The sequence below is a fragment of the Silurus meridionalis genome, chromosome 5, assembly GCF_014805685.1.
Source record: "Silurus meridionalis isolate SWU-2019-XX chromosome 5, ASM1480568v1, whole genome shotgun sequence".
NCBI lineage: Eukaryota > Metazoa > Chordata > Actinopteri > Siluriformes > Siluridae > Silurus > Silurus meridionalis.
The window spans coordinates 2,658,750-2,684,903 of record NC_060888.1 but is presented as its reverse complement, the minus strand read 5'-3'; the positions used below and the strand labels follow the sequence as shown (position 1 = coordinate 2,684,903).

Below are 26,154 nucleotides of genomic sequence, written 5' to 3'. Positions count from 1 at the left end.
TGCTTTTACACTGTGGGAACTCCTAGTTCCTGTCACAGCAACCCGGGCTGTGACGAGTATAAAAAAGCCGGCCGGCCGGCTTTCCCTCCACTGACTCTGAGTGTGTGAGAGTGTGCGAGTGTGTGTGAGTGAGTGAGTGAGTGTGTGCGTGAGTTGTTATATTAACATGGCCAAAAGAAACGCTCAGCATGCTCAAGGAAACGGTGTTAAACAAATGCAGGAGCAGAGCAGTGAAAAAGTTCAGCTGAGGAAGAAGGTGACATTGTTGCGTGGGATCTCCATCATCGTAGGAACCATCATCGGTGCTGGAATCTTCATCTCCCCCAAGGGCATCCTTCAAAACTCGGGCAGTGTAGGAATGTCTTTGGTGATTTGGGTGGCTTGTGGGATTCTGTCGTTATTTGGTAAGCGGAAACACACACACACACACACACACACACACACACACACACACACACACATGCCTAAATACTGTACACATTCAGACTTTGAACGTCTATACACAACCTGAACGTGAGCCATTGTTTAAACAGACTCTGCTCAGAGTATTTTATTGCTCAAACAGGAAAAGCTCTTGGCCACATGTTGCTTATTTTGTGTGTGTGTGTGTGTGTGTGTGTGTGTGTGTGTCACAGTGCGGAAGTTGTTGGGTTGCCTCAGCCATTCATTAGGTTAGAGGCACACACTTCTCTACATGCTGGGAGAAAACCAGGTGCTCTTAAAGTGAAAGGGCCCCATTATTTTTCCTTCTATTCTAGTTCGTCTGAAACCCTCTTGATATGAAGAGGCCTTGAGCTTTCAAACGCACCGTGAGAAAACCTGGCCTCGACTTTAATCAGTCCTGGGTTTCAGCCTGAGCCTGAGCTTGAGTTATTACAATATGTAGAAAAAACGTTTCTGGAGACTTGAACCTCTGCTTTTCAAACATCCCATCACACATGTAGTCCCATTAGCTCTTATTATAACCTCCACTCTCCTGGGAAGATGTTCTACCAGATTTTGTAGATTTGTGTGAGATTTGTGATTCATTCAGCCACAAGTGTGTTATTAAAAGGTACTGACAGATGTAGGTGAGGTGAGAAGTTCACTCAACCTTCCTATTCATCCCAATAGGGTTGGAGCTCTATAGCAGGAGATCTTCCGCTCCAACCCACATCTTACTGGAGCTGGCTTTGTGCACAGGATCATTTTCATGCTGAGACAAGTTTGAGTTTCCAAATTCAAATAAATAATAGTGATAATATTCGATTTAACTTTAAATAATAATAATACATTTTATTAATTGGACATCAACAACAATAACAATTTCAAATATATACAACCAATAAAACATAAAAATATCATGTCAAAGAAAAGCCTGTCTGATCCCATAGACGCCAGTGTGCATACGAGGCAGAACTAAACGACGGTGAGGACAGAGATCTAAGAGTTCGAGAAAGAGTATATGTTAAATGTATGTCCATGTGGGTTTCATCCAGATTATGTGACATTTCTCAAAATGTGTCTTTATATAAGTTGACTTCGACTTGTCTCTACATGTCCCTACATGTGAACCAGCATGTGTAGTGTGTGAAGCAGCCAGCAACGTTCTGGCAAACCCATCCACAGAATTCCGACCTCACACTCAGCGTTTCTGGGATACACTCCAAAACCAGTACAACCCGGACCTGTCTGAAACAAACACATGATTACACAATAATCAGGTTACACAAGTCCAAAATTGCAACTCAGAGTTTGTTCTTTGTTTATCACGTCGACAAGAAACGCAATATTTAGATAAGATATGAGGGATTTTGAAAGATATACAGTAGGAATGATCATGTGCCCAGTGTAAAGTCGTGTCATAGTGATGCGACAAGTAGATTGTGGGCGGAGCCATGAATGATGTTACATTATGGAATTCATCATTTATTAGGCTTGTCCTAAAAAAACCTCTGTTCACACACACACATTATAAATCAACACTCTTGTTCTGTGCACTGTACTATGTCTCCAAAAGTATTGGGACACCTGACTATTCCAGCCATATGTGGTTCCTTCAAAGTTGAAAAAAAAAAACATTTCAGTTCATTTAGTTCAAAGCCAGCACCATGAAGATCTGGTGTACATGGGTTGGAAGTGTATGGAAGATCTCCTGCTACAGAGCTCCATCCTTTTGGGATGAATGTGAGTCCTGACTGCACCCCAGGACTCCTCACCTCATCTACATCAGTACCTGACTTTAATATCTTTGTGGCTGAAAGCATTTCCACAAATCTTCACAAAATCTAGTGGAACATCTTCCCAGAAGACTGGAGGTTATTAGTATGGGACATATTTTAGGCTCAGGTGTACACAAACTCTTTTTTTTTGCTCATTGTCCTTGAACAGCATGATACAGTAGGATGTCAGTCAGAGTCTTTTCTTCAACTGAACCAAATATGATGAGTCATAATGAACCTGGTGCTATTTACAGAGCCAGATGCAATGCCAGCAAGCGAAGCAGTGTGGATTAGAAGTAATAACCACGATAATTGCTCGCCTTTATTTACAGTTTCTGGTAATTTTGTTTTGTGTCAATTACTCAACTATTTGGCTTCTCCAAACATCTAAATTGTCTGCTTGACCCATTAGCATAGCGAGAGCTGGGACAAAATGCTAATTGCTAGTAATTTTTTGAATCGGTTTCTCAACGCAGGTGAAAGTGAAGGCAGCACAAACGCACAGCAGTACACGATTATGTGAACGAAGACAAAAGAATAATCAATGCAAGCTTAAAATCGTCTGCAGGATGGGAATGGAGGGACCAGGGCTCTGTGTGTGTGTGTGTGTGTGTATGTTTGTGTGTGTGTGTGTTTGGCAGAGAGAGAAAGACATTTATATTGTATTGGCACTTATGTTCACAGCAGAAGCGAGCCCCTCAAGCTTGATGTCTGTGTGCATGGGGTCTGAACTTGTGTGTGTGTGTGTCAGAGCAACATTGTTTAACAGTGTGCCGCTGTGTGTACTTTGCATGTGCGTGTCAAAGGAGCATTGTTTAACGCTGTGTGTGTACTCGTGTGTGTGTCAGGAGTCATTACACACTTGTCAGCACTCTTTTGTGTATCGCTGCTGCAGGCTTTAAGAAGCCGAGGAATTTAAAGCTGCCAGTCTGGCTGAGGCGCTCGTCCGAATTTCCTCCTGAAACGCTGCTCTGTAACAACACATACAGCCTGTACACACACACACACACACACACACACACACACACACACACACACACACACACACACACACACAGTCTATACGCAGCTGATGCTGACATTGTAGACACAGACATTATACAAACAGCTTAGACATCTCTCACACAGATAAACACACACACACACACACACACACACACACACACACACACACACACACACAGAGATTAGAAATTCACCATAAACACCATCTATTCACACACATATTTAGAAAACACACCTTAGATACTTACCATGAATACAGCATACACAGACACACACAGACACACACACACACACACACACACACACACACACACACACACACACACACACACCATGCTATACACACTTTGGTACACAAAATTTGCAAAGACACAATCTATACATACACACAAAGAGCTTACAGAAACATATACACTGTACACACACACACAAACACACACACACACACAGTTTATACACAAATTTTTGTCAGACACTCGCCAGACACATAAATGAACATGTAGATATACACACAGACACTCTACACACACTAAAAATATACACATAATAAATGTATATATGTTGTATATACAAACACAGAAACCACACACACACACACACACACACACACACACACACACACACACACACACACACACACAAACACACATGACATGCTCTTGTCAGCATATACAGCCCACATTGCTCTTTCAGCTCTTTCTCACCATCTATCCCTGTGTGTGTGTGTGTGTGTGTGTGTGTGTGTGTGTGTGTGTGTGTGTGTGTGTGGTTCAGGTGCTCTGTCCTATGCTGAGTTAGGAACCTGCATTAAGAAGTCTGGTGGTCACTACACCTACGTTCTGGAGGCATTCGGCCCTCAGATGGCTTTCATACGACTCTGGGTGGACATGATTGCTATACGGTGGGTACAGTGTCTTTCACTGCCCATTCTTCTGTATATATAATAACCCTGTGAAAAAGTATTTACTCCCTCTTGATTTTTTTCTTTTTTTTTTTGTTTTTTTTTGTTTAAAAAGAAAAATTTGCTTGATAATCTGAATGAACAAGGGGGCAAATACTTTTTTTCACAGTACTGTATGTGTGTAAATATATATATATATATATATATATATATATATATATATATATATATATATATATATATATATATATATAAATTTAAGAGAAACCCATGTGCACATGATCCAATCAGCCAATCACAGGACAGCAGTCTTAAGCACAACATCATGCAGGGTGAAAGCTCTTATATAAGACTAACAGCAAACATCAGATTTTGCTGCGTAAAACAAAAAACACCCCGAGACAACAAAGGACTAGTTCGAGCTCTCAGGACTGTAGGTCTGAAATAACCGCTCTGTGTAGCTGTGTTAAACACAAAAACATCTCAACACCCAGTTTTATTGCAGCTGGTAAACAGATGTTCACACCAGATTCCTTTCCATTTAATAATGTTAATTCTTAAAATGACATGGACTCGCTGAAACCAAACAAATGAACATTGCAGAAAAAATTAGTTTTGTAGAAAGAAAAAACAGAAGTTCTTTGTTGACTTTGTGCTGCACTGGTACTATAGTACAGAGTATGGACAAAAAATAGTGGACACCTGACTTTAAGATTGATATCTGAACATTGCATTCCACATTTAGTTCTTATTTGTGTTCAGAAAAACCTTCACTCTTCTGGGAAGATGTTCCACAAGATTTTTCGGTGTCAGCTACGAGGGTGTTTACCAGGAACTATAAATAAAGGCTAACGATTGTACCAGCTACTATTGTATCAGATCGTTGTACACAGAATAGAATAGCCCCAGGCTCATGATGACTCATCATATTTGGTTCAGTTGAAGAAAAGGCCCTCAGTGAAATCCTGCTGTATCATGCGGTTTAAGGTCAATGTGCAGCATTGTTTTATTATAAAATAAAATAACGAGTTTCAACATAAAACATGTCCGTTTTGAAAATCTCATTCCACATCGAATCCCCATTTGCTCTTATAATAACCTCTATTCTTGTTCCACTAGATGTTCCACTAGATGTTGGAATGTCAGGTAGAAGGGTGTTAGTAAAATCAGGTTCTGATCTCTGTGAGGTGAGAAGGCCTGGGGTGCCGCTCCAATTTATCCCAAAGGTTTTGGAGGAGATAGCAGGAGATATTCCATTCCAACCCAGATCTTCATTGAGTTGGCTTTGTGTCATGCTGGACCAGGTTTGGGTCTTCAAGGTAAAATAAAGGGACAATTTCATGTTAGCACATCCGAAGACATCCAAAAGAGTACTATGCCTTTGACTTTGTGGTAACAATTTGGCGAAAAACCACATTTGGCTGGAGGCATTTCAGTACTTTTGTCCATATTGTGTCGATGTATAAACATTGTTTACATCTTCTTTGACAAGATTTTTGAAGACTTTTCAACAATCATTCAACGCTTTCACCGTTTTCATCCAAGCTTCATTTGTCTCCTTTGATCATCATATTGTAAAGAACAAAACCACGAGGATTAAAAATCCCACTTGTTCTATATACTTTTATAAACCAGAGCAGAAACTCTCTGATTGACTGAAACACCTGAGCGCAATTATGGTCTTTTCACAAACCTTCCAGGCTTGGATTTACAGGCCTCACTCGATTGTTGAAGCACGTAATTCCCAGTGAATTTTTTTTTTTCCCCGTAATTTTGAGAACTGAAGCTCCTGCAGGGCGTGTGAGAGAATTAAATAAAAATAGGCGAACAACAGATAATTGGAGCTTTTCACACTGCTTTGCCTGCCGCTTTGTTTCATCCTCAGAAGCCGAAATTGTGAACAGTCCCAATTATCACCTTTTATTCGAAACAATTATGTCTTATTCTACACCGCTGTTAACACGTGACAGGAAACAAATCATTCGTTTTACAATATGCCTGCGTTGCCAGTAAACACGTTTTTTACTTAAACATCTTCTAAATGTTTATTTTTTTGTTACTTAACAAATCCTGAAAGGTCTTCTATTATAAACAGTACAAATCAATAAGCTTGACATGCAACGCTTTGATTCTTGCGTATTGCGTTTTCACAGCAGCCGCGTATTAAAAGGTGCCGTATAGCCTGTAGCACAATGCTAATGGTTTTTGCATTCAAAGCCAGTGTATTAAACCCTGTAAACAGTTTTATGAAATAATTTGTACTCACTGCCGGCTGTGGACGTGTTCCTGGGAAAATAAAATGAAGTTTCTCACGCAGTTGTATTCTTAACACGTACCACAGGAGGCCTACAGGGCTATAAAATATGCAGTGAACAAGAGGGAAAGGTATTATAAACTTGTCACCTTTAAGAAATAATTGAATGTGTTACGTCACGCCAAGCTTTTTCGAGGCCGTATGAAAATGGTAACACAATCGTATACACTTTATCTCTCAAAATTATAGATACATGCTTTCAGGGTTAGTGCACACAATAAAATTGGTGTATATTCACTGCATTTCCAGTTTATTACTTATATACAGTGTAGTATATTGAGAGATGTATTGAGACATCTATCTATTATATCTATATGTAGTTCTTTTCAAAACTGTTACCACAAAGATGAAAGCAATTGTAGGAGATTTGGGATATGGTAACATGAAATCTCTTCAGTTATACTATGAGACCCAAATCTAACTCTAAACCTGCATGGCTGCCCCTATGCAGGTTCATGAAGATATGCTTTCCATGGATTGGAGTTTAAGATATCCTGGTCTTGAGCTATAAAACCCTACTGAACACCTTTGGGATGAATTGTTCATGTTGCCTGCAACCCAGGCCTCATCTCCTCTCCTACATCATTATCTGACTTTACTAACACCCATGTGGCTGAATATATCTCACACAAATCTTCATGAAATTTAGTTGAACATCTTTCCAAAAGAGTAATAGTAATTGTGACAGCAAATAAGGACTAAATGTGGAATTGGTTAAAAAACAAACAAACAAAAAAAACAGTTCAATAAGCAGTTAATCGCACAGTCAGGTGTCCACAAACTTTTGCCGATTGATGAAAAGAATACTTAAAGACAACTGTATATAATTTATATATAAAAATTATTGCATCACCTTTTTTCAATACTTTTTCATGAAATACAAGTTCATGAAATGTCAGGAATATCTCTAATTCTGTAATGTTTAAAGGTTAAGCCACTAAAACATGTTAATCATGTAATCAGTATTAGTTTGATATAAAACTGTGGCTATTAGGATCTGAGCTCCACTGCAAACTTGAGCTAATCAATGTTTGCTAAAACAGGTATATTTCCATTGAGGAACAACTTTCTGTCTGGTGTTTTTGGTGCATTCAAGTCAGGAACTATCAGGAAGTAGCTCTCGATATTGTGACTTCCTCTAGTTAATAATTTATTAGCTACATTATATGGAGCAATTTTTTTTTGTTTAGACACGATTGTGCCTTCTGAACATCCGAATCTACATTTAATCCCTATTTCCTTTTAGTAGAACCTCCAAACTTCTGGGAAGATGTTCCAGATGTTTTGCCTTGTCATGTCCACAAAGGGCCTGCTAGAGATTTACATATGCAAATGTGTTCGTGGTGACATCACAACGGTATACAGGGTCAAATTTACATTTATTGCATTTGGCAATTATCCAGAACGCTCTACAAAGGGCTGTAAAGTTTCCTTTAATAAATATACTCTCATGCTGGTGAATTAGGAAACAGATAAAGAACACCATCAGTCTAAAAGTCTTTTAGGAGAAAAAAAATATTTAGTTTTTCGAAGAAGTAAAGCTAAATTAAACTAGTGAGGAAGTGTTAGCTCAGTGGAAGAGATGTTTGACTTTTGATTGGAAGCTAATATGTTTAAATCCCAGCTGGACCCTTGAGCAAGACCCTTAACCCTCAGCTGTATAACTGAGATTGCTGTAAGTCGTTCTTAAAAAGATCGTCTGCCAAATGCTGTAAATGTAAAGGTAAATTTAAGAAGGTGTAGGTCTTAAGGCTTCACATGGAAGTTCATTCCACCACCTCGGTGCCAGAACAGTGAAGAGTTCTGAAGCATGTCTTTTTTGTACATTGAGAGATGGTGGGATCAGTCGAGCAGTGGTAGAGGATGAAGGGAGCATGAGTGTTTGGTGAGATAAGAGCTATGAGATAGAGAGTTTGTTGGTCCGTTGTTTGGCTTTGCAGACAAGCATCAGTGTTTTAAATCTGATACGGGCAGCTACAGGAAGTCGTTGGAGGAAATGTAAAAGTGGGGTGGTGTGGAAACATCTACAGTAGGAAGGTTGAACCCAATTCATGCAGCTGCATTCTGGATCGGTTGGATATCTTTCAGAGGCAGACCTGGGTTTTGTTTAGTTGCCAAATACTGCATAGTCTGTATGATCAGTATTTCAAATTATGGTAATTATTTTTTACACATCAAACTGCATTAAATAGGTTTTTCCCCCAAAACCAAACCCATATGTGTAATTTACAGCCTCTAGTTTTACTTTAGATTAAAATACTAATTAAAAGTAAATGTTCTGTTCTGCCTGAACCTCAAAATGTGCATCTGCAATTTTTTTCCCTACCAGGCCTGCAGGAATGGCTGTAATTTCTCTGGCGTTCGGACGGTATATTTTGGAGCCGATCTTCATGCCATGTGGCGTTCCCGAGTTCGCAATCAAGCTCGCTACGGCAATTGGACTCAGTAGGTCTACACTTTCGAATCATTCATAATTACCTAGCTTTAGTGGCTTTATATATATTTCTTTCCAAACTTCCAGAAAAGGTCCTATCACTGTCTTTGGGATAGTTTAACACAGGGCAATTTTGAATTATTTAGCATAAACAGGAAGTGGGGAATGAATCTTTTCCTGTAGGATGTTTGTAAAAGATTTGACTCTGTGTGTTTCAGCTACAGTCATGTACATCAACAGTATGAGTGTGAGCTGGACAGCCAGGCTCCAGATCTTCCTCACGTTCAGTAAACTTCTCGCCATGGCATCATCATCGTCCCCGGACTCTATCAGCTGTTTAGAGGTAAAGGTTCAACACGAGTTGTTCAGCACGAATGAATGACTTTTAGGTTCAAACAATGTCACAATGCTCTGTAGTCATCTAATTATTCAATCTTCATCACCTGTTCCTGCGTAACAGTCGCGATTCCACTTTCACTACATAGTGTTGACTGGGAAAAGCTGCAAAACACAACAAAGAGTGCAAATACAATGTACTTTAAAAAAGTAAGAAACAATTGTACATTTTAAATGAAGACATTAAACAGAATTGTAGCATTTTGCCAAAAGTATTGGAACGTGCGATTTTTCCAGCCATATGTGGTTTATCTTCAAACACAAAAATCAAAATAATTTTTTTCTAGTTTACTTAAACTAGGAGACCCAAACCTGTTCCAACATGACGATACCCCTGTGCACAAGCCAGCACCATGAAGATCTGCTTTGCATGTGTTTGAGTGGAAGATCCCCTGCTATAAATCTCTATAAAGCTGATCACAAATGCTGAGCTTATAAAACTAGGAGCTACTAACCATATAGACTGTATAAGACTGCAGAAAGAACATTACTTATAATCTTATACTCCAGTGCTCATGTTAGTTCTCACTCTCCAGTGTTCTGTATTGTTGAAAGATTTATAATCAAACTCTTGATGTCACCCAAATGAGGATGGGTTCCCCTTTTGAGTCTGGTTCCTCTCAAGGTTTCTTCCTCATAACATCTAAGGGAGTTTTTCCTTGCCACAGTCGCCACGGCTTGCTCATCAGGGACAAAATCACACCATTCACCTTAACTGTTGATTTCTGTAAAGCTGCTTTGAGACAATGTCTGTTGTGAAAAGCGCTATACAAATAAACTTGACTTGACTTGACTTAAAACATATTGAACACCTTTTGGATGAATGTGAATGCTGAAGGCACCTCAGGCCTCCTCGCCTTCTCACCTACATCGGTCTCACTTTACTCACACCTTTGTATTTGAATGAGCACAAATCTCTGCATAGACACTCCAAAATCTAGTGGAACATCTTCCCAGAAGAATAAAGGTTATTATAAGAGCAAAATGGGACTCAATGGAACGTTCCAAAACCACATACCAATCTTATGGTCAGACATAAAAATCTCTTTTATCTGTTTGTATTTAGTGTAGATGCATTTGTAAATTCAAACCGTTGTATGACTGTAAGGCGTCTTACAAACCCTGTGCATTATGCTGCATTATAACACCTTTGCTGTTTTATTTCCTGGACCATCCTGTTCCTGGTCATGCACTGTCATGTTTCATGATTCAGATTAGTTTTTTTAATAGAATACCTGTGCTGTGTCACTTCATAGCTTCAGCGTTCAATCCCAATGCATCCTTTTTGCATGTTCTCTCTGATTCCTTTGGATTCTCCAGTTTCTTCACCATCCATAGACATGAAGGTTGTTAGATTACAAAATATTCCGTTTTGTGTGAATAAAGCCTTGCGATGGACTAGCATTCCACTGAGCATGGATTTCCACCTAGTGTTCAAGATACAAATTTATTAAACTACCTAATTGGTCAACAAATACTGTACATTATGACCACTGACATGTGAATTGAATAACACTGAATATCTCTTCATCATGGCACTTTTAGACCAGAGTCTTTCTCACACCATTGTTGTAAAAACCATCCTGTTCCTTCATTCACTTATGTATACACTCGAACACTTGGTTGAGAATTGCGTTGCCATGGCTAATAAATGATTTAAACCATTACAGTTGAGAAGTTGTAGACCCTGAAAGTTTTGTTAGGAGGGGGTTTCCTGAGTGCTTTGCTGTGTTACTGCCAAGTAAATAACTTTAGCTAGAAAACATGTTCTAGAAAATTCCAGATAAGAAGACAAAAAGTGTACTGTAATTGTAGACTACTTACACCGATCAACCATAACATTATGACCACCTGCCTAATATTGTGTTGGTCCCCCTTTTGCTGCTAAAACAGTCCTGATCTGTCGAACATCAACAGCATGAACTTCTTCAGCAGTTTGAGCTACAGGAGCTCATCTGTTGGATCGAGCCACACGGACCAGCCTTCGCTCCCCATGTGCTTTATTGAGCCTCAGCCGCCCACGACCCTGTCTCTGGTTCACCACTGTTACTTCCTTGGAGCACTTTTGATAGATACTGACCACTGCAGACCAGGAACATCCCACATGAGCTGCAGTTTTGGAGATGTTCTGAATCAATTTGTTAAATCCTCACACTTGCCCATTTTTCCTGCGTCTAACATGTCAAATTTGAGGACAAAATGTTCATTTGTTGCCTAATAAATAAATCCACCCACTAACAGGTGCCATGATGAAGAGATCATCAGTGTTCTTTACTTCACCACTCAGAATGTTATAATGCCATAATGTTGTGTTTGGTCAATGTATTTCCCTAAAAACGAATTTTAAAAAGCCAGAAAATTACTAGGGGGAATTCCAAGAGAAAAAAGAAGTTGTGTATTTCACTTCATTATTCGTATTTTGACACATTTTATGTACTTTAAATTAAGTTTCATGAAAACGGATACTCTCTGGTACACCCCACACCCAGTGTTGTTTTGGCAACGGTGATTTTGTGCACTGAAATCATGGTGTAACAGGTCAAATAGCATATAAAATATTAAAACTTTATGCCAGAATGTCCTTTTATAGTTGTAAAACAAGCTTGTTGTTGTAAATGAACCAATGAACGAATTGGTGTTAATTATCAGCAATGTTTTGTCTCTCTACAGGCGAGACCAAAAATTTCCAGAATGCATTTCAGGTCAACACGGTCAAGTTGTCTGGCCTCCCTTTGGCCTTCTACTCAGGGATGTATGCTTACGCCGGCTGGTGAGTCGACTCCGATTGAAAGGGAACCACAAGCTTCTATAATATGAACTACTGAAAATTAGGTTATATATTTATTTATTTATTTATTTATTGTTTCTAGGTTTTACTTGAATTTTGTCACAGAGGAAGTGGATCGTCCCGAGAGGTAAGTGCAAGACAAGACGTCTGTCTGGATTGAACCAATCCATCAAAACAAAGTCGAGAAGAAATTTGAAGCGTAGCATCTATAGCTTTAAAGGAGATATTGTATAGACGTATAGATCATCAAAAATATATTTGATTAAATCCGCATACTAGTTATTTCAAGGCTCGGCTTTCATCTGGCCCTAATTGTCTAATAATAGTAGACTGAAAGGCTGTATATACAGTATGTACATTATATATATATATGAATAGATTTCATTTCCCAGAACCGTCCCATTGGCTATCGGCATCTCCATGGTGATTGTAACCGTATGCTACACGCTGACTAACGTTGCGTATTACACTGTGATGTCGGCAGAGGAGCTGCTCGCCTCAGACGCCGTCGCTGTGGTGAGTATTGCATCCTCATCATCCTCATCATCCTTGTCATCACTGCCCCCGGGTTGCCATCTCATCCCTGGGAATGTCGTCCGGCAGTGTTTCGTAAAGCAATTTCCTTCCCAATGTTTAGCATTTCGTCTTTTCGCGAGTAAACACGTTTGTTGATTTCGCGTTAGCAAAAAAAAAAAAGCGTGATCACTGTAATCATGCTGCTATCTACCTGCCTGGATCTTACACACCATTATCCTCGTCCCAGTGTGTGTGCGTGTGGGCCGAGACAGAAGAGATCTATAATAGAGGACGCCAGCACTTTAAAATCTCACTGTACACCAGCATTAATGAATGTAATAGCCGACACCTTCCTCCTCCGGAAAGTAAATGTAATTTCACAGAGACGCTCAGGTCCATGTTCTGCTTTCCTGCTGTACTCATATAGCGCTCGTTATAACTCACGACGGCAGAACACATGCGTCAGTGTGTGTGTGTGTGTGTGTGTGTGTGTTGGTTTTTGTGGTTTATGTGGACATTTGACCTGATTACGTACCGACATTATGGGGACATTTGGGATTATGGGGACAGGACAGGTGTCCTCATAATTCCCGCACTGTGGCTATATATATCTATACTAGAGAAGCTGAAATTCAAAATTTCAGTCCATGTCCATTATACCACAAACACCGAAACTGACTTAACACAGTGTAACTTTGGAATTTCGTAGTGCGCCCTGTAGCCCGGAGCCGGTACTGCAATCCGTTCACACATGTGTGAAAATTTGAGCCTTCTGATTGGCTAGCGCTGATTGCCATTTTTCGTTCTGTGATTGGCTGAGACCTACGTCAATTATCCTACGTGTTCCTTTTAAGGCGGAGTTTCATTAGACTCGGTTTGCCAACACATTGAACAGCCATTATCCAGCCCTTTAAAAGCCAGGTATGATTATAAAGTTCATAAACTTAATGAGTAGACTATTGATATATTCCAAGAGCTCGGTTCCTTGTTGTAAATTAATGTTGTAAGAAATATTTCATTGGAATCTGGAGATTGGGGTGAATTTAGCCTTAAGAAGGCATAAATTAAAGCTGGCTAGTTAGCAACATTATCAATGGTTAGTTTTAAAACCTGAGTTGAATAACTAATTACTGATAAATCTTGTACCGAATGCGCACTGTATAAATTTGGGTTTAGTGCGTTTGGCCGAATTAAAATGAAGGAAATGTCTGTATGTTAGCATGGATGCTAGCTAATAATAGTCAGTGCTGATAGCCGCTAGCTGATAGCCGCGCGCGCATCCTCGCGGCTCTTTAAACGCGTTCGCTCCGGCCACAGAGCGCGTGCAGTGTTGTAAGGTGAGCTGCTGGGCATACAGCACCCGGACTGCTTATAAACTACTCAGAACTGCTTTTAATTATTTTATTTATTATAAGGCTGTATGCTATTTAATGTCGCTAGAACATCACTTCCGGTTAGCGCGTGCAGTGTTGTAAGGTGAGCTGTTGTACACACAGCACCCGGACTGCTTACAAACTACTCAGAACTGCTTTTAATTGTTATTATTTTGTTTATTATAAGGCTGTATGCTATTTAATGTCACTAGAACATCACTTCCGGTTAGCGCGTGCGACCGGAAACAGCTGAGTGCGTGCGGCGCGGGAGTTACATGGCTGAGTTTGGAGCGGTGGTGAGGGTCTGAGTGTGTGAGAGAGATGATGGTACAGTGTGTAAACACTGCTGTATCACTGTGAGGGTGTAAATAACCCCTGATACTCTTCACTCATAACTCAGTAATACTGTAGTCAGAAGTAAAGCAGAATGAACACATCAGAAGTCTGATATCTTTGAGTGTCAGTGTGATGGAGAGTTTAAATCCCAGCTCTCCTCAGCATTGTCCCATGCTCTATCACTGGACATGTTTTACATAAACACCACTTATATTAACAATTTAAGGTTTCAACTTAAATAAACACTCATTTCTGTGGGGAAGAACAGCATCATTTTAACATGGCTGAGATGAGCGCAGAAGGAGAAAAGAACATCAAAGCAGGAGACGGAGTATTACACATCTGCTGGGAAAGACAAACCTGGAAATATATAAATTCAGATAAAGGTAAGGGTCCATTCACACATGCCATCCTATGTTCCTTTTGACCTAGACTGCTTTCATTAACAGACAGGGCATTAGGATAAAACTGGTGTGAAGTTCACGACTGGATTAATATTTCATTTTTTCTTATTCAGAGTGTGGAGTATTCAGTTCAGTCCCTTTTGATGAGGGAGACCTCTTTAACCTCGCAACAGCAGACACTCTGGCAATCATCGAACACAGTAAACAGGTAATATATATTTTTTTTTACAGTTGTGAAATTATATTGAGCTCTTATTATATTTTATAAATCTGTATGTAGTGTGTATGCCTGAGACCTGTTTCATTGTATATCAGGGCTTTAGTGATTTACATGTGTTTTGTGTTTATTGGCGTGTGTATGTAACAGACATGGTTTAGCAGTACACTGGGTATATGGGGACGTTGTTGTAATGTGATAGTCAATGTACATAAGCAGCTGTGTGTATAGTGTCTGACAGAAACCTGGTCTCGAGGACTTCACTTTATAAAGTTATTGTATAAGCACCATATACTTTATTAAATTAATTTCTCTTAAATTTGCATCTTATAGATGTAGACTTACTGACTATTGTACTTCCTCATCCCTCAGAGGTAAGGGTTTGTTACAGAAGCACCACATAGCAGATTTGTTGTACCTTGTAGTAATGTGATAGTCAATGTACATCAGCAGCTGTGTGTATAGTGTCTGACAGAAACCTGGTCTCGAGGGACTTCACTTTATAAAGTTATTGTATGAGCACCATTAACTTTATTAAATTAATTTCTCTTAAATTTGCATCTTATAGATGTAGACTTACTGACTATTGTACTTCCTTATCCCTCAGAGGTAAGGGTTTGTTACAGAAGCACCAAATAGCAGATGTGACCTGGGTGATTGTATATCATGAGAACAAAAGTGACCCAAATATTATAGTATAGTTAAGGCAGCAATGTTCTTGCTGGGTGTAAATAATATACCATATATACAGTGTGCTTTGCTAATGTACTGTATATACAGTGCATAAAATCACCCCAAAAGCCTGACATAGACCTTATAGAGTATCTGTAAAATGCAATAGTAAAGGAAGTGGCAGATTGTTGTTGCTCTAATAAAAATAAAAGGAATATTTGTTGATTCAATCTTGGTGGAAACTACTGGAATTTTCACAGAAACAGTTTTATGCATAGTCATTTGTAGAACTAGCAGTTCTGCAAAACCTAGTATGTCGGACTAAATACTAAGACCTTGTTTGCGATTGTTAATAATACAATTGCTGGTGATCCAAATGCTTTTTTTAAATATTTCTAAACATACCAATCTGTTTTAAATTAAATGTTTTGTGTAAAACTTAGTTTTATGTATCTTTTGAAATTAATGTCTTGGTTTGATATGGTTGCTAATGCAGTAAAATTAATTGCATTAAAATGTGACTTAAGTATCAAATACATTCTAGGGCTACTTAATGTTTATAACAAATGTGAGAAAGATTTCTTGTTTCTGTTTTTAGAATGTAGCTGAAAACATTAGAGGTTACTGCAGTAGATGAGTTGGAGGCTGCTGATCCAGGAGAAGAGTGAGAAAAGGTAATTTATAAAAATCATATTCTGATTATTTATTCCCAAAATGTTGCAGGTACTTTGCATTGTTTTAGTATGTTTTTATCAGTACGTATTGTCTCTCTTAGTCACTGGGAGAGATTGACTGGATGGGTGAACACTATCTGTGAACCATGTCTTGAGATCAAAATGACTGAGATTTTGTGTGCAGTTTTAGGTGCTGGGGTTAGGATTGAGTTAGTCTGTGTGTATGTAGTGTGTATGGCTGAGACCTGTTTTATGAGAACACTGTGTCTAATAAGGACATGCATAGACCATCATGTAAGAGTCCTCTACCAAAGGAGTATTAGTGTGTCCGTGTGTTTGACAAATACATGGTATATCAGGGCTTTAGTGATGTACATGTTTAGTGTTTATCTGAGTGTATATGGAACAGACATGGTTTAGCAGTACACTGGGTATATGGGGACGTTGTCAATGTACATAAGCAGCTGTGTGTATAGTGTCTGACAGAAACCTGGTCTCGAGGGACTTCACTTTATAAAGTTATTTTATGAGCACCATTAACTTTATTAAATTAATTTCTCTTAAATTTGCATCTTATAGATGTAGACTTACTGACTATTGTACTTCCTTATCCCTCAGAGGTAAGGGTTTGTTACAGAAGCGCCACATAGCAGATTTGTTGTACCTTGTAGTAATGTGATAGTCAATGTACATCATCAGCTGTGTGTATAGTGTCTGACAGAAACCTGGTCTCGAGGGACTTCACTTTATAAAGTTATTGTATGAGCACCATAAACTTTATTAAATTAATTTCTTTAAATTTGCATCTTATAGATGTAGACTTACTGACTATTGTACTTCCTTATCCCTCAGAGGTAAGGGTTTGTTACAGAAGCACCACATAGCAGATGTGACCTGGGTGATTGTATATCATGAGAACAAAAGTGACCCAAATAGATTATAGTTAATGCATCATGCGTATTATTATATTGCTGGGTGTCAATTATATGGGTGCAAATCAATAGAGAGCCAAAAGATTATGAAAAGTAAAAAAATATTTATATATTGTTAATTATGTCCAAATGATAGTCCAAATGTGTTAACCTGGTTAAGAAGATGCTACAGCCAGGCTTACATTGTCTGATTTTTGGAATAACTCCAATATTTTACTGCTGTCTGTACATCAGATAGTCAGTGGAATGCGAGCGTAAATTTGAAACGTTAGTGAAGCTAAATGTATGTTTAAAATCAAAAATGCTTTGAGAATCTAATTGGTTTGTGTCCAGCCTAAAGGGAGGTAATAGCCATTAAAATATCCCTGGACAGGTCCATATAAAAGCATTTAGTTTTGTCTATTTTAGATTACCATTGTAAAGGGCCAATCTAAGCCTAAGAAACAGGATTCAAAAGAACTTTGTGAAAAGACAAAAAAAGTAAGGTTGCCTGATAGACATTATTTTTGTCATAAGAAATTCTGTTAAATAATTATAAACTGAGTATTTGTTTTGGTTATGTTTTTAAATATGTACTGAACAGTATCTTACAATAACAAAAACAGTTCTTGAACAAAAAGAAAATATGACAAAGGTTTATATTGATAATTTGTATATCATATTACTGTTCAGTAGAATATACAAAAACCTTGCTATTTTATCACCTCAGCTTTGAAATTAAAGGTATGCATTTAAATTGTAAAATTATGAGTCCTTGATATGTCCTGTGTAGAATTAGGCTAGTATTAAGGCATCAAGATAAATTGGTGAAAATCTTTAATGTTATGATTATTCAAATCGATGAGCTTTTAGTTACAAACGAAACATACAGTAGTATTAATTTTTGCATCTGCTTTTAAGATAAACTCAACATTGATGCTAGTGATGGAAGTGACTCTGAGAGTGGGGCTGATGCTGCGAATTTGGATGCTTCCCTGAAGACACCAGCACAGATCAGTAGGTTTTCTAACCTGTTCTAACCATGTTTAATATGCGCCATAATATGTCAGTCCACACTGCTAATGTACTCAATGATGATTTCTTTTTTACAGGGATGTGAAGCAATCGGACACCAGAAGAGGAAAATGGTTTGCGTTGCATTTTTTTAGGTTATGATTTTTCAGGATTTTTCAGGACACTTTTTTCAATATATTAATTAGCAATAAGAATTTATATTACAAAAGGTAACATTATTCACATTTATTTGCTATTTATAATCCTAAACAAACCTCTGCCATCATACCTCTTTCACTTACTGTCTGTGGTTATGTTTGCATACACTCATTGATACAATTGAGTTCTTTCGATGTCCCATCTACATTTATGGCAATAGCAAACTCCCATTCCCAGAGCGACGAGAAAAGCTTTGGAGTTCCCATCAAGAAATGTACACACCAGGCATAACGTTATGATCTTATAACGTTATGACTAGTGATTGAATAACACTAGCTCTTTATTATGGCAGCTGATCGTGGGTGGGATTTATTAGGAGTGTAATTAGCTTTACAATTTTCCTCATTTTAAATTGGTTTAAGTGTCTTTATGTAATTCATTTGTATATCTAGCTCTCTGCAAGCTTTATATAACACTGAGCATTTTGGAGATTTCACTATGCACTAAACATTCAAATATCTAAACATCTTGGTTATCAGATTTCATTTATAATGGGTTTTTTGGTTAGTTTGTTTATGAATATTTTGCAGAGACTAAAAACTCTAAAAGAAGTCCCGAAAACTACAAGGAAAGGACTTGTTCTTTTAAGTCACTGATGTCTTGATAGTGCACCATGCTGTCAAGTCTGTGTTTGTGTGTGTCAGAGGGCCAATAAAACATGCCTGTCCCTTCAATACTGTGTGATGTCTTGTTTGTGTATTGTTAAAACCAATGTCCTGATAAAGCCCGTATGTCCTTACAAACACTATTTTTGTCAGAAGGCGGGACATTCCGAGCAGGTCCTCATATACAACCATAATGTCAGGTCTTTATATAAATTGTTTAAATTTGTGTAAAGTAATTCTGAAGTGAAATTTGTTTTCCTCAGAGCTGATTAGATTTTTTGACATTTGTAGCATCACTGTAGCACAAGGGGAAGGGTGGGTACCTTTAAACCATGGTACAACTTGTTTACCAGGCAAAGTCCACCTAATACATAAAAACCAGTATAGGTGTGTGTGTGTGTGTGTGTGTGTGTGTGTATTCGGAGATCTCCAGCCCGGCTCAGGGATGCTCTAAAAGCTTTTTCATCCCATTACACCCACGTAATGCACTCATTTAAGGTTGCTTTCGCTCCACACGCTGGCGAAGATGAAGCTTTTTTCCCCCCACACCTGTTATTCCTAAACACAAACTGCATTCAAAATGGAAGAAAATGGAAAATCAATGTTGTGTCCTTATTTGTTTAAACTAAGTATGTTTTCATATCCTTGCTCTCCCTCTCTCTCTCTTTCTCTCTTTCTATCTTTTCGCTTCTTTCAGACCTTTGCTGAGAAAATTTATGGGAATTTCTCAATCGCAGTTCCCATCTTCGTGGCACTTTCTTGCTTTGGGTCTATGAATGGAGGCATTTTTGCCATCTCCAGGTGAGGACCAGTATGATCGCTTTCCATAATGTTATTTTTCCACTTGTGCAACAAAGTTTATATTTACGCCACAGACACCCACATCCAAACAGACTTACAGTTATCTTAATCATACAACTAAGTAATTAAGGTTTAAGGGCCTTGCTCAAGGGCCCATCAGTGGCAGCTTATTGGTGGTAAGAATTGAATTCTGAACTTGATTGGCTGCCCAGTTCGAGCAAAATGGTCATACAAGAAATCAGAAAAGAACTAAATTCTGCTCGGCTTTTCTCAGTCTGCTTTTGGAATATTTTGCCGTAGTCCATACTCTTCCTGGTCTAGCATATACAAGGTGGTATCAAAAGTTTTGAGACTCGCTCTGTTTGCAAGAAAATATATATTTTTTAATCTACGTTTCCACACGATCACCTCCAAAACAGTCCCCTTGCATAGTGCTACAGCGCCCCCTGTGTTCTTGCCACTTCTGGAACGTGTCCTGGAAGTCTTCTTTTCGAAGAGTGTCAAGCACCTTCTGCGATTCGCTCTCCGCAACAGTGTCAAAACAGCGACCTTTGGGCTTCATCTATGGAAAGAGTGTGAAGTCCACACGAGTGGGGTGTGGAACGTGGATCATGTGGATTGTTCTCTGATGAGGTTGAGCTCATCAAAGGGCCTTCTGTTCTCTCTTCGTCTTTCTGCGATGTTCTTTCGCTTTGGAAGCGCGCATGCAGTTCTGAACACCTCGAACGCTTTGCTGCAGCATCGCCGTATGTCAAACGTACGTCGTGTTAAACGTCTCTGTGGCAGATTTGTCGGTTTCACGCAGAATTTCACGTTCATTTCTTGTTCTAACTTGATGTCCGTGATGAAATCACAGACGTGGGAATGCACAAGGGTCAGAACAGCTCGAAATGTTTTGGTCCCACCTCCTAGTGTGGAGTATCTCTAGATTATTAAATGCTGACTATAGATAAATGAATGTTAAGCCGCAAACATGCAGGAATATTTGGAGCGTATGAAGTATGAAGGCGAGCGAATCTACAAGAAGACAATGTTATCATGAAGCTGAAAACAATAAAGTGCAATAGTATTAGTTGTGAAATAAGCTGAAAAATGATGTACTGTACTTTGGGAATGTGACTAATATCATAGCGTGTGTCTTGAGGTCTATTTGGTAACATCTAGATCAGGAATGGTGACACACCGAGTGATGATATAACCTGCTCTGACATCAGGCTCTGCCTCGTTTCTTCTCCATCTTTCCCAGAATGTTTTACGTGGCGTCTCGAGAAGGTCAACTTCCTGAAGTTCTGTCTATGGTTCATGTTCATCGACACACTCCAGTAGCTGCTGTAATTGTTATGGTAAGTCATGATGGTCTGGTGCTCTGAATCACTTCCTGTTTTAACAAATCCATTTGCCATAATGAGGCAGTGATTCTGATGCGTATACAGTATGCTGTTAGTTGTTACATGGGTGATAAATTTAGTGTAGAACTTTCTAGAAACCTTTGGACTCATGGAACTATTGACTGCATTGTAGCCTTATGTGGGATCTGAGGTATGACAGAGGCTTGGCTCGGGGTCTTAGCAGGGGTCCTACACAATTTTTTCCCAGACTCAAATCTGCAGACTTCCTTAAACATTTTTAAGACCATGTTTAACATCTGAAATAATAGTTTTCAGAAGTTTCAGTGTTGATGAGCAACTTTTGGTAAAGTATTAAAAATGGAAGTGCGGACGGAGAGCGTTTTTATACGAAAATGCCATTTTCCAATGTATCCGGATTAGTGAAGATGTAGGCTTTGTTTTATAAAAAAATATTTGTATGAATTATTAATTGTAGATTTTAGAAAAATTAACAGGGCAATAGTATGTAAACAGAAATCCCCCCTCCCCACAACAACCCCCCCGGTATTAATCCAGACCTGGAAATTCCATACTTTTCCATACTTTTCCAAAGTGCTTAGGATGTGCTTAGTGACATATGACATGAAAGGAGTTTTTGTTGGAATGAATTGCATTGTGGGTAATGTAGAAAACTGTTAATTAAAGTCAAAAGAGACATGGGTATCGACTAAAGATGTTAGATCTGAATATAACTAAGTAATCTAATCTAATCTAATCTAATCTAATCTAATCTAATATTATATAATTACATAAAACATTTTCAAAGTTACATACTGATTTTATGACCACCTTGATATATTTCACTTTATTTTATTCACATCCACCCAGAAAGCAAGCAAGAAACCAATATAAACTGGTGTTAGTCTGATTGACATCTTGTCTTCCTCCTACCCCATGCAGTACCCCCTCACCATGCTCCTCCTGTTTGTTGGAGATATCTACAGCCTGCTGAACTTCATGAGCTTCCTGCGCTGGCTCTTCATCGGGCTAGCTGTGGTCGGACTCATCTACATGCGCCACACACGGCCTGAAATGTTACGTCCTTTCAAGGTAGAACAGCCAGACAATCCAACAACAACCAATGCAGCAGTAGTAGGGTGGAATTCTTGATTCTGATTGGTCAAATCACATGCTACTATGTTTTATAGTAACAGATCACTAAATGATTATTTGGTAGAGTTTCAACATAGAAAAAAATTATCTAAAAAAGTCTATGAAGAGATTTTTGTGTAACATCTATGGAAGGAGTCTCCAGTGTCAGAACATTTCTGACGTGACTTTTTTGGCTCATATAAAAAACAGGTTTGTTTGCTCTATTGTATTGCATGAATGCAACTAGAAATGGATAAAAATGAAAGTGAATTGTTCTTTGTTTGTTGAACGAAACTTTTTAATGGGAACAATAGTTTTGTGTCATGCCACATCACACCACCACCAGTGAGAGTTGCGTAATGAAATTCGCTAGCGTTGGTCGAGACCGAGACTTGACCATTAAGCCAAGATAGTTTCCTTATACCTTTGTGATGAAAAGAACGACCATTAGCATGGACCTGCATTAGCATGCTAATCCTACTCTCCAATCGAACCCATAAGTGTTATTATCTGCCTCGACATCCTTGATGAAATGTAAATCAGGAGCGAGTTTTTGCAGCGTAAAGACGGTGAGGAACTTTCTGGACTTCTAGTCATTATAAACCCAATCAACAAACGAATACACAAATATACTCCTGCCCAGAAGATCGTGATGATCTTAATGATATTAAAATGCAAATAAGCGATCGTGGTGAGGAAGAAATTCAAGCCTAACGTTAGCTATTATCATTAATGTTAATGTCTTGAGCTGTGCCTAATCTTCCCCTGCTTCTATCTCTGTCTCTCTTTTCTCTCCCTCAGGTCCCAATCTTCATCCCAGCAGTTTTCTCCTTCACCTGCTTCTTCATGGTCTTTCTTTCGCTCTACTCCGATCCAGTCAACACGGGGATCGGCTTTGCCATCACGCTTACGGCAATCCCGGCCTACTACATCTTCATCGTTTTCGACAGAAAGCCCAAGTGGTTCCAGAATCTCTCAGGTTTGAGGACGTTGTTGTTTTTTGTTAACAAATCTATTCCAGCCTTGGCAACACGAAATGCCCATTAATATTCATCAGAATTTCTAATATTGTCTCTGCTTCCATGTCCTTTCTGCAGACTCCATGAACAGATCCTTACAAATCCTCTTGGAGGTGGTCCCTGCCGAGAACTGACCTTTCCAGACACCGCTCTTGCATCATTCAGTCTTTCATTTTCGTCTTTCTTATAGAACATGCTCCCTTCAACCTGCTCTCATTTTCATTCCTCTTTTATGTTTTATAGAAAACACTCCCCCGAGTGACCGCTTCTCAATCCATCCCTCCACAAGGGAGGAACGAGAGAGAGACCTTTCGGTGCTCGCGCAAGAAAAAAAAAACACTTCCACTCTCTCGGTCCTCGCTATTCGCTCCAATACAGCACACTTCACTTTACTAGCCGTGCTTTGTCTTATTTCCTGGTCAATTTGAGATTCGTGAAGATTTTTCTCAGAACAGTTCGGCAGGTCATTTTGAAGCTGAGGAACATTCTCACAAAAAATCAGTGTGAACGTTCTTACCAAAACATTCCACCAGTTTTCTCAGAACACACAGAAAGTGTTAACTGTTCGAACCACAGCAATCGTTTTGCTAATCTAAATCTCGGGGGACACCACGTGTGATGGCGCTTTCAGTCAACGAAAAACGTAGCTTTTTTTGAAAACGCTTTCCGAAGTGAATACATTTGAAAACTACATTTTCGCTTCCCAGTGTGTACTTGTGAAAAACGCCGGCTTTCGGAAATGACGCATCTTTTGTCATTGCCGCGACTTTTCAAAGAATCGGAAAGCAAATAAACGCACAATGAAGCGTCTTTAATACCTGTTAGCACTCGGTTCAGAAAAATTGCTCTAATTAATCTAATGAAAATAAATCTAGTGTTATATATGACAGGTTCATATGTGATGCTCTGCATTAGCCTAGCATAGATGGGCATAATTGTGGAGAAAAAATAATCAATCCCACATGTCCTACGGTGCAAAGCTACATTTTTCTACTACATGACGAATTGATAATTAGCCTGCTGGAAAAAAAGCGATTTGCTAGCTTCAGTCATGTGTATGCTAGCTTGTAATGAAAACACTCATCGTTTTTCAGCTGTGCTAGCTGTCTGATTGTATCATAAACATCTGACTTTGACCTCCCTGCAGTTATTCCGGCTCTCCAGAGCTATTGAAGTGTTTTATACCTCATAAAGCAATTCCACACCGCCATTATGAGAACTACTGTAGATCAGGTGGAAATGTTGAAAGATTTTCTTTTTTTTTTTTCAGAAGTTGTATGTGTTCAATGTGGGATTGTCCTACATTTCTGAAAGTCATCTGAGATGACGGATTGGATAGCTTTTGTAGCTACATTTTTTGTGTGTTTGTTTGTTTTTGATTCATTTTGTATTTTAGTATTTTAAATTAATAATAATAATACTTTTCTTTATATTTTTTATAGTATATCAGAATATAAATTATTTAATTTATATTTACTTGTCTTAACAACTTAAGCCTAGAATTTAATTATTCATTACAAATATGGAAGAAAAAAAAAGCAGCCACAGAATATTTTATTGTTTATTATTACTATTATTACTTCTTCTTATTATTATTATTATTATTAATTGTATTTTAATTAGAATGGGTATAATAATAATAATAATAATAATAATAATAATAATTATTATTATTATTATTATTATTATTATTATTATTATTATTATTATTATTATTTAGATTTTATAAAAATGAAATTTTTAATCTGTCTACTTGTTTTCAGGTAAAAAAAAAAAATTATAATCCAGATTTTCAATGTGGTTTTAGACTTTTGGACTTCACTCTGTATTGATTATTTTTTTGTTTATTTTTTTTTATGTTATTTTTAAGTCATTCTTGAATTTTTTTACATTTGTAGCATTAACTTAATATACAGTGGAACCTCGGGTTAAGAATTTAATTCGTTCCGGTACTTTATTCGTAACCTGAAAAGTTCGTATCCCGATACAAATTTCCCCATAATAATGAACAGAAACTTCGGTAATTCGTTCTGGACAACCAAAAATATTACTTAAATAAAAATAAAGCCAATATTCACTAATATTATTTACTTTTAACGTTATATTAAAATCATACCACATAAAAACATACAAAAGAGGAAAAGATCTTTACCGGGTACTTTCCCTTTGAGAAGACTCGCTGCGGGAGACGACGTTCGTAGAAGGGGGAGGAGGGAGAGTTATTGTTTGGAAGGAGAATCTTATTATATTATATTATTTATATATTATTATATATTATATTATAGAATATTAAAGACAGTGTTATTAACACGAACGCTGAGACAATTGTTGCATTAGAGGGAAAATGAGAGCTGTTTCTTTAAGGCTACTATCAGTTGGTATTGAAGTCCAGAGTGAAATTCATTATGGGTATTGTACTTCGGAAAAGACTGTAACCCTGCTAATCTATCTTCATAAAAACAAGTAAAGTGGTTATGCATCGGCTAATGTTGTCCATCTCATCATTCCACGAGCATCAACTAACGAGTTGTTACGCTGCCGCCGGGAAAAGTTCAAGCGGATAAGTAACACGATGCTCTCGCTAGGGACACAGGACGCTAACTGATGTGACGAGCTGCGTGGATAGAGCAAAAACAACCAACTTGCCTGCGATTTTTTGGTGAGCGACGTTCGTATCCCGATATTTTGTTCGTAACCAGGGGCAAAAATTTTGATGAACTGCGATTCGTAACCTGAATTATACGTATGCCGGGGCGTTCGTAACCCGAGGTTCAAAATGTATGGTGCGGTCAAAAGTATTGGGACACCTGACTTTTCCAGCCATATGAGGTTCTCCCCTAAATATTTTTTTACCACAAAATTTCTTTACCTGGA

General features: G+C 38.3%; 1 protein-coding gene across 1 annotated transcript; it reads left to right on the top strand.

Annotated features, from left to right (window-relative positions):
- On the top strand, positions 1-24,352 carry slc7a11 (solute carrier family 7 member 11). The gene is given in 13 exon segments (XM_046850357.1): positions 1-404; positions 3,981-4,107; positions 8,751-8,866; positions 9,074-9,157; positions 9,160-9,198; positions 11,922-12,021; positions 12,122-12,166; positions 12,432-12,555; positions 19,678-19,781; positions 21,028-21,124; positions 22,070-22,219; positions 23,063-23,240; positions 23,359-24,352. Coding segments are annotated over 13 exon segments (1,458 nt in total). The 5' UTR covers positions 1-166; the 3' UTR covers positions 23,415-24,352.
- The last annotated feature ends 1,802 nt before the right edge of the window (positions 24,353-26,154 follow it).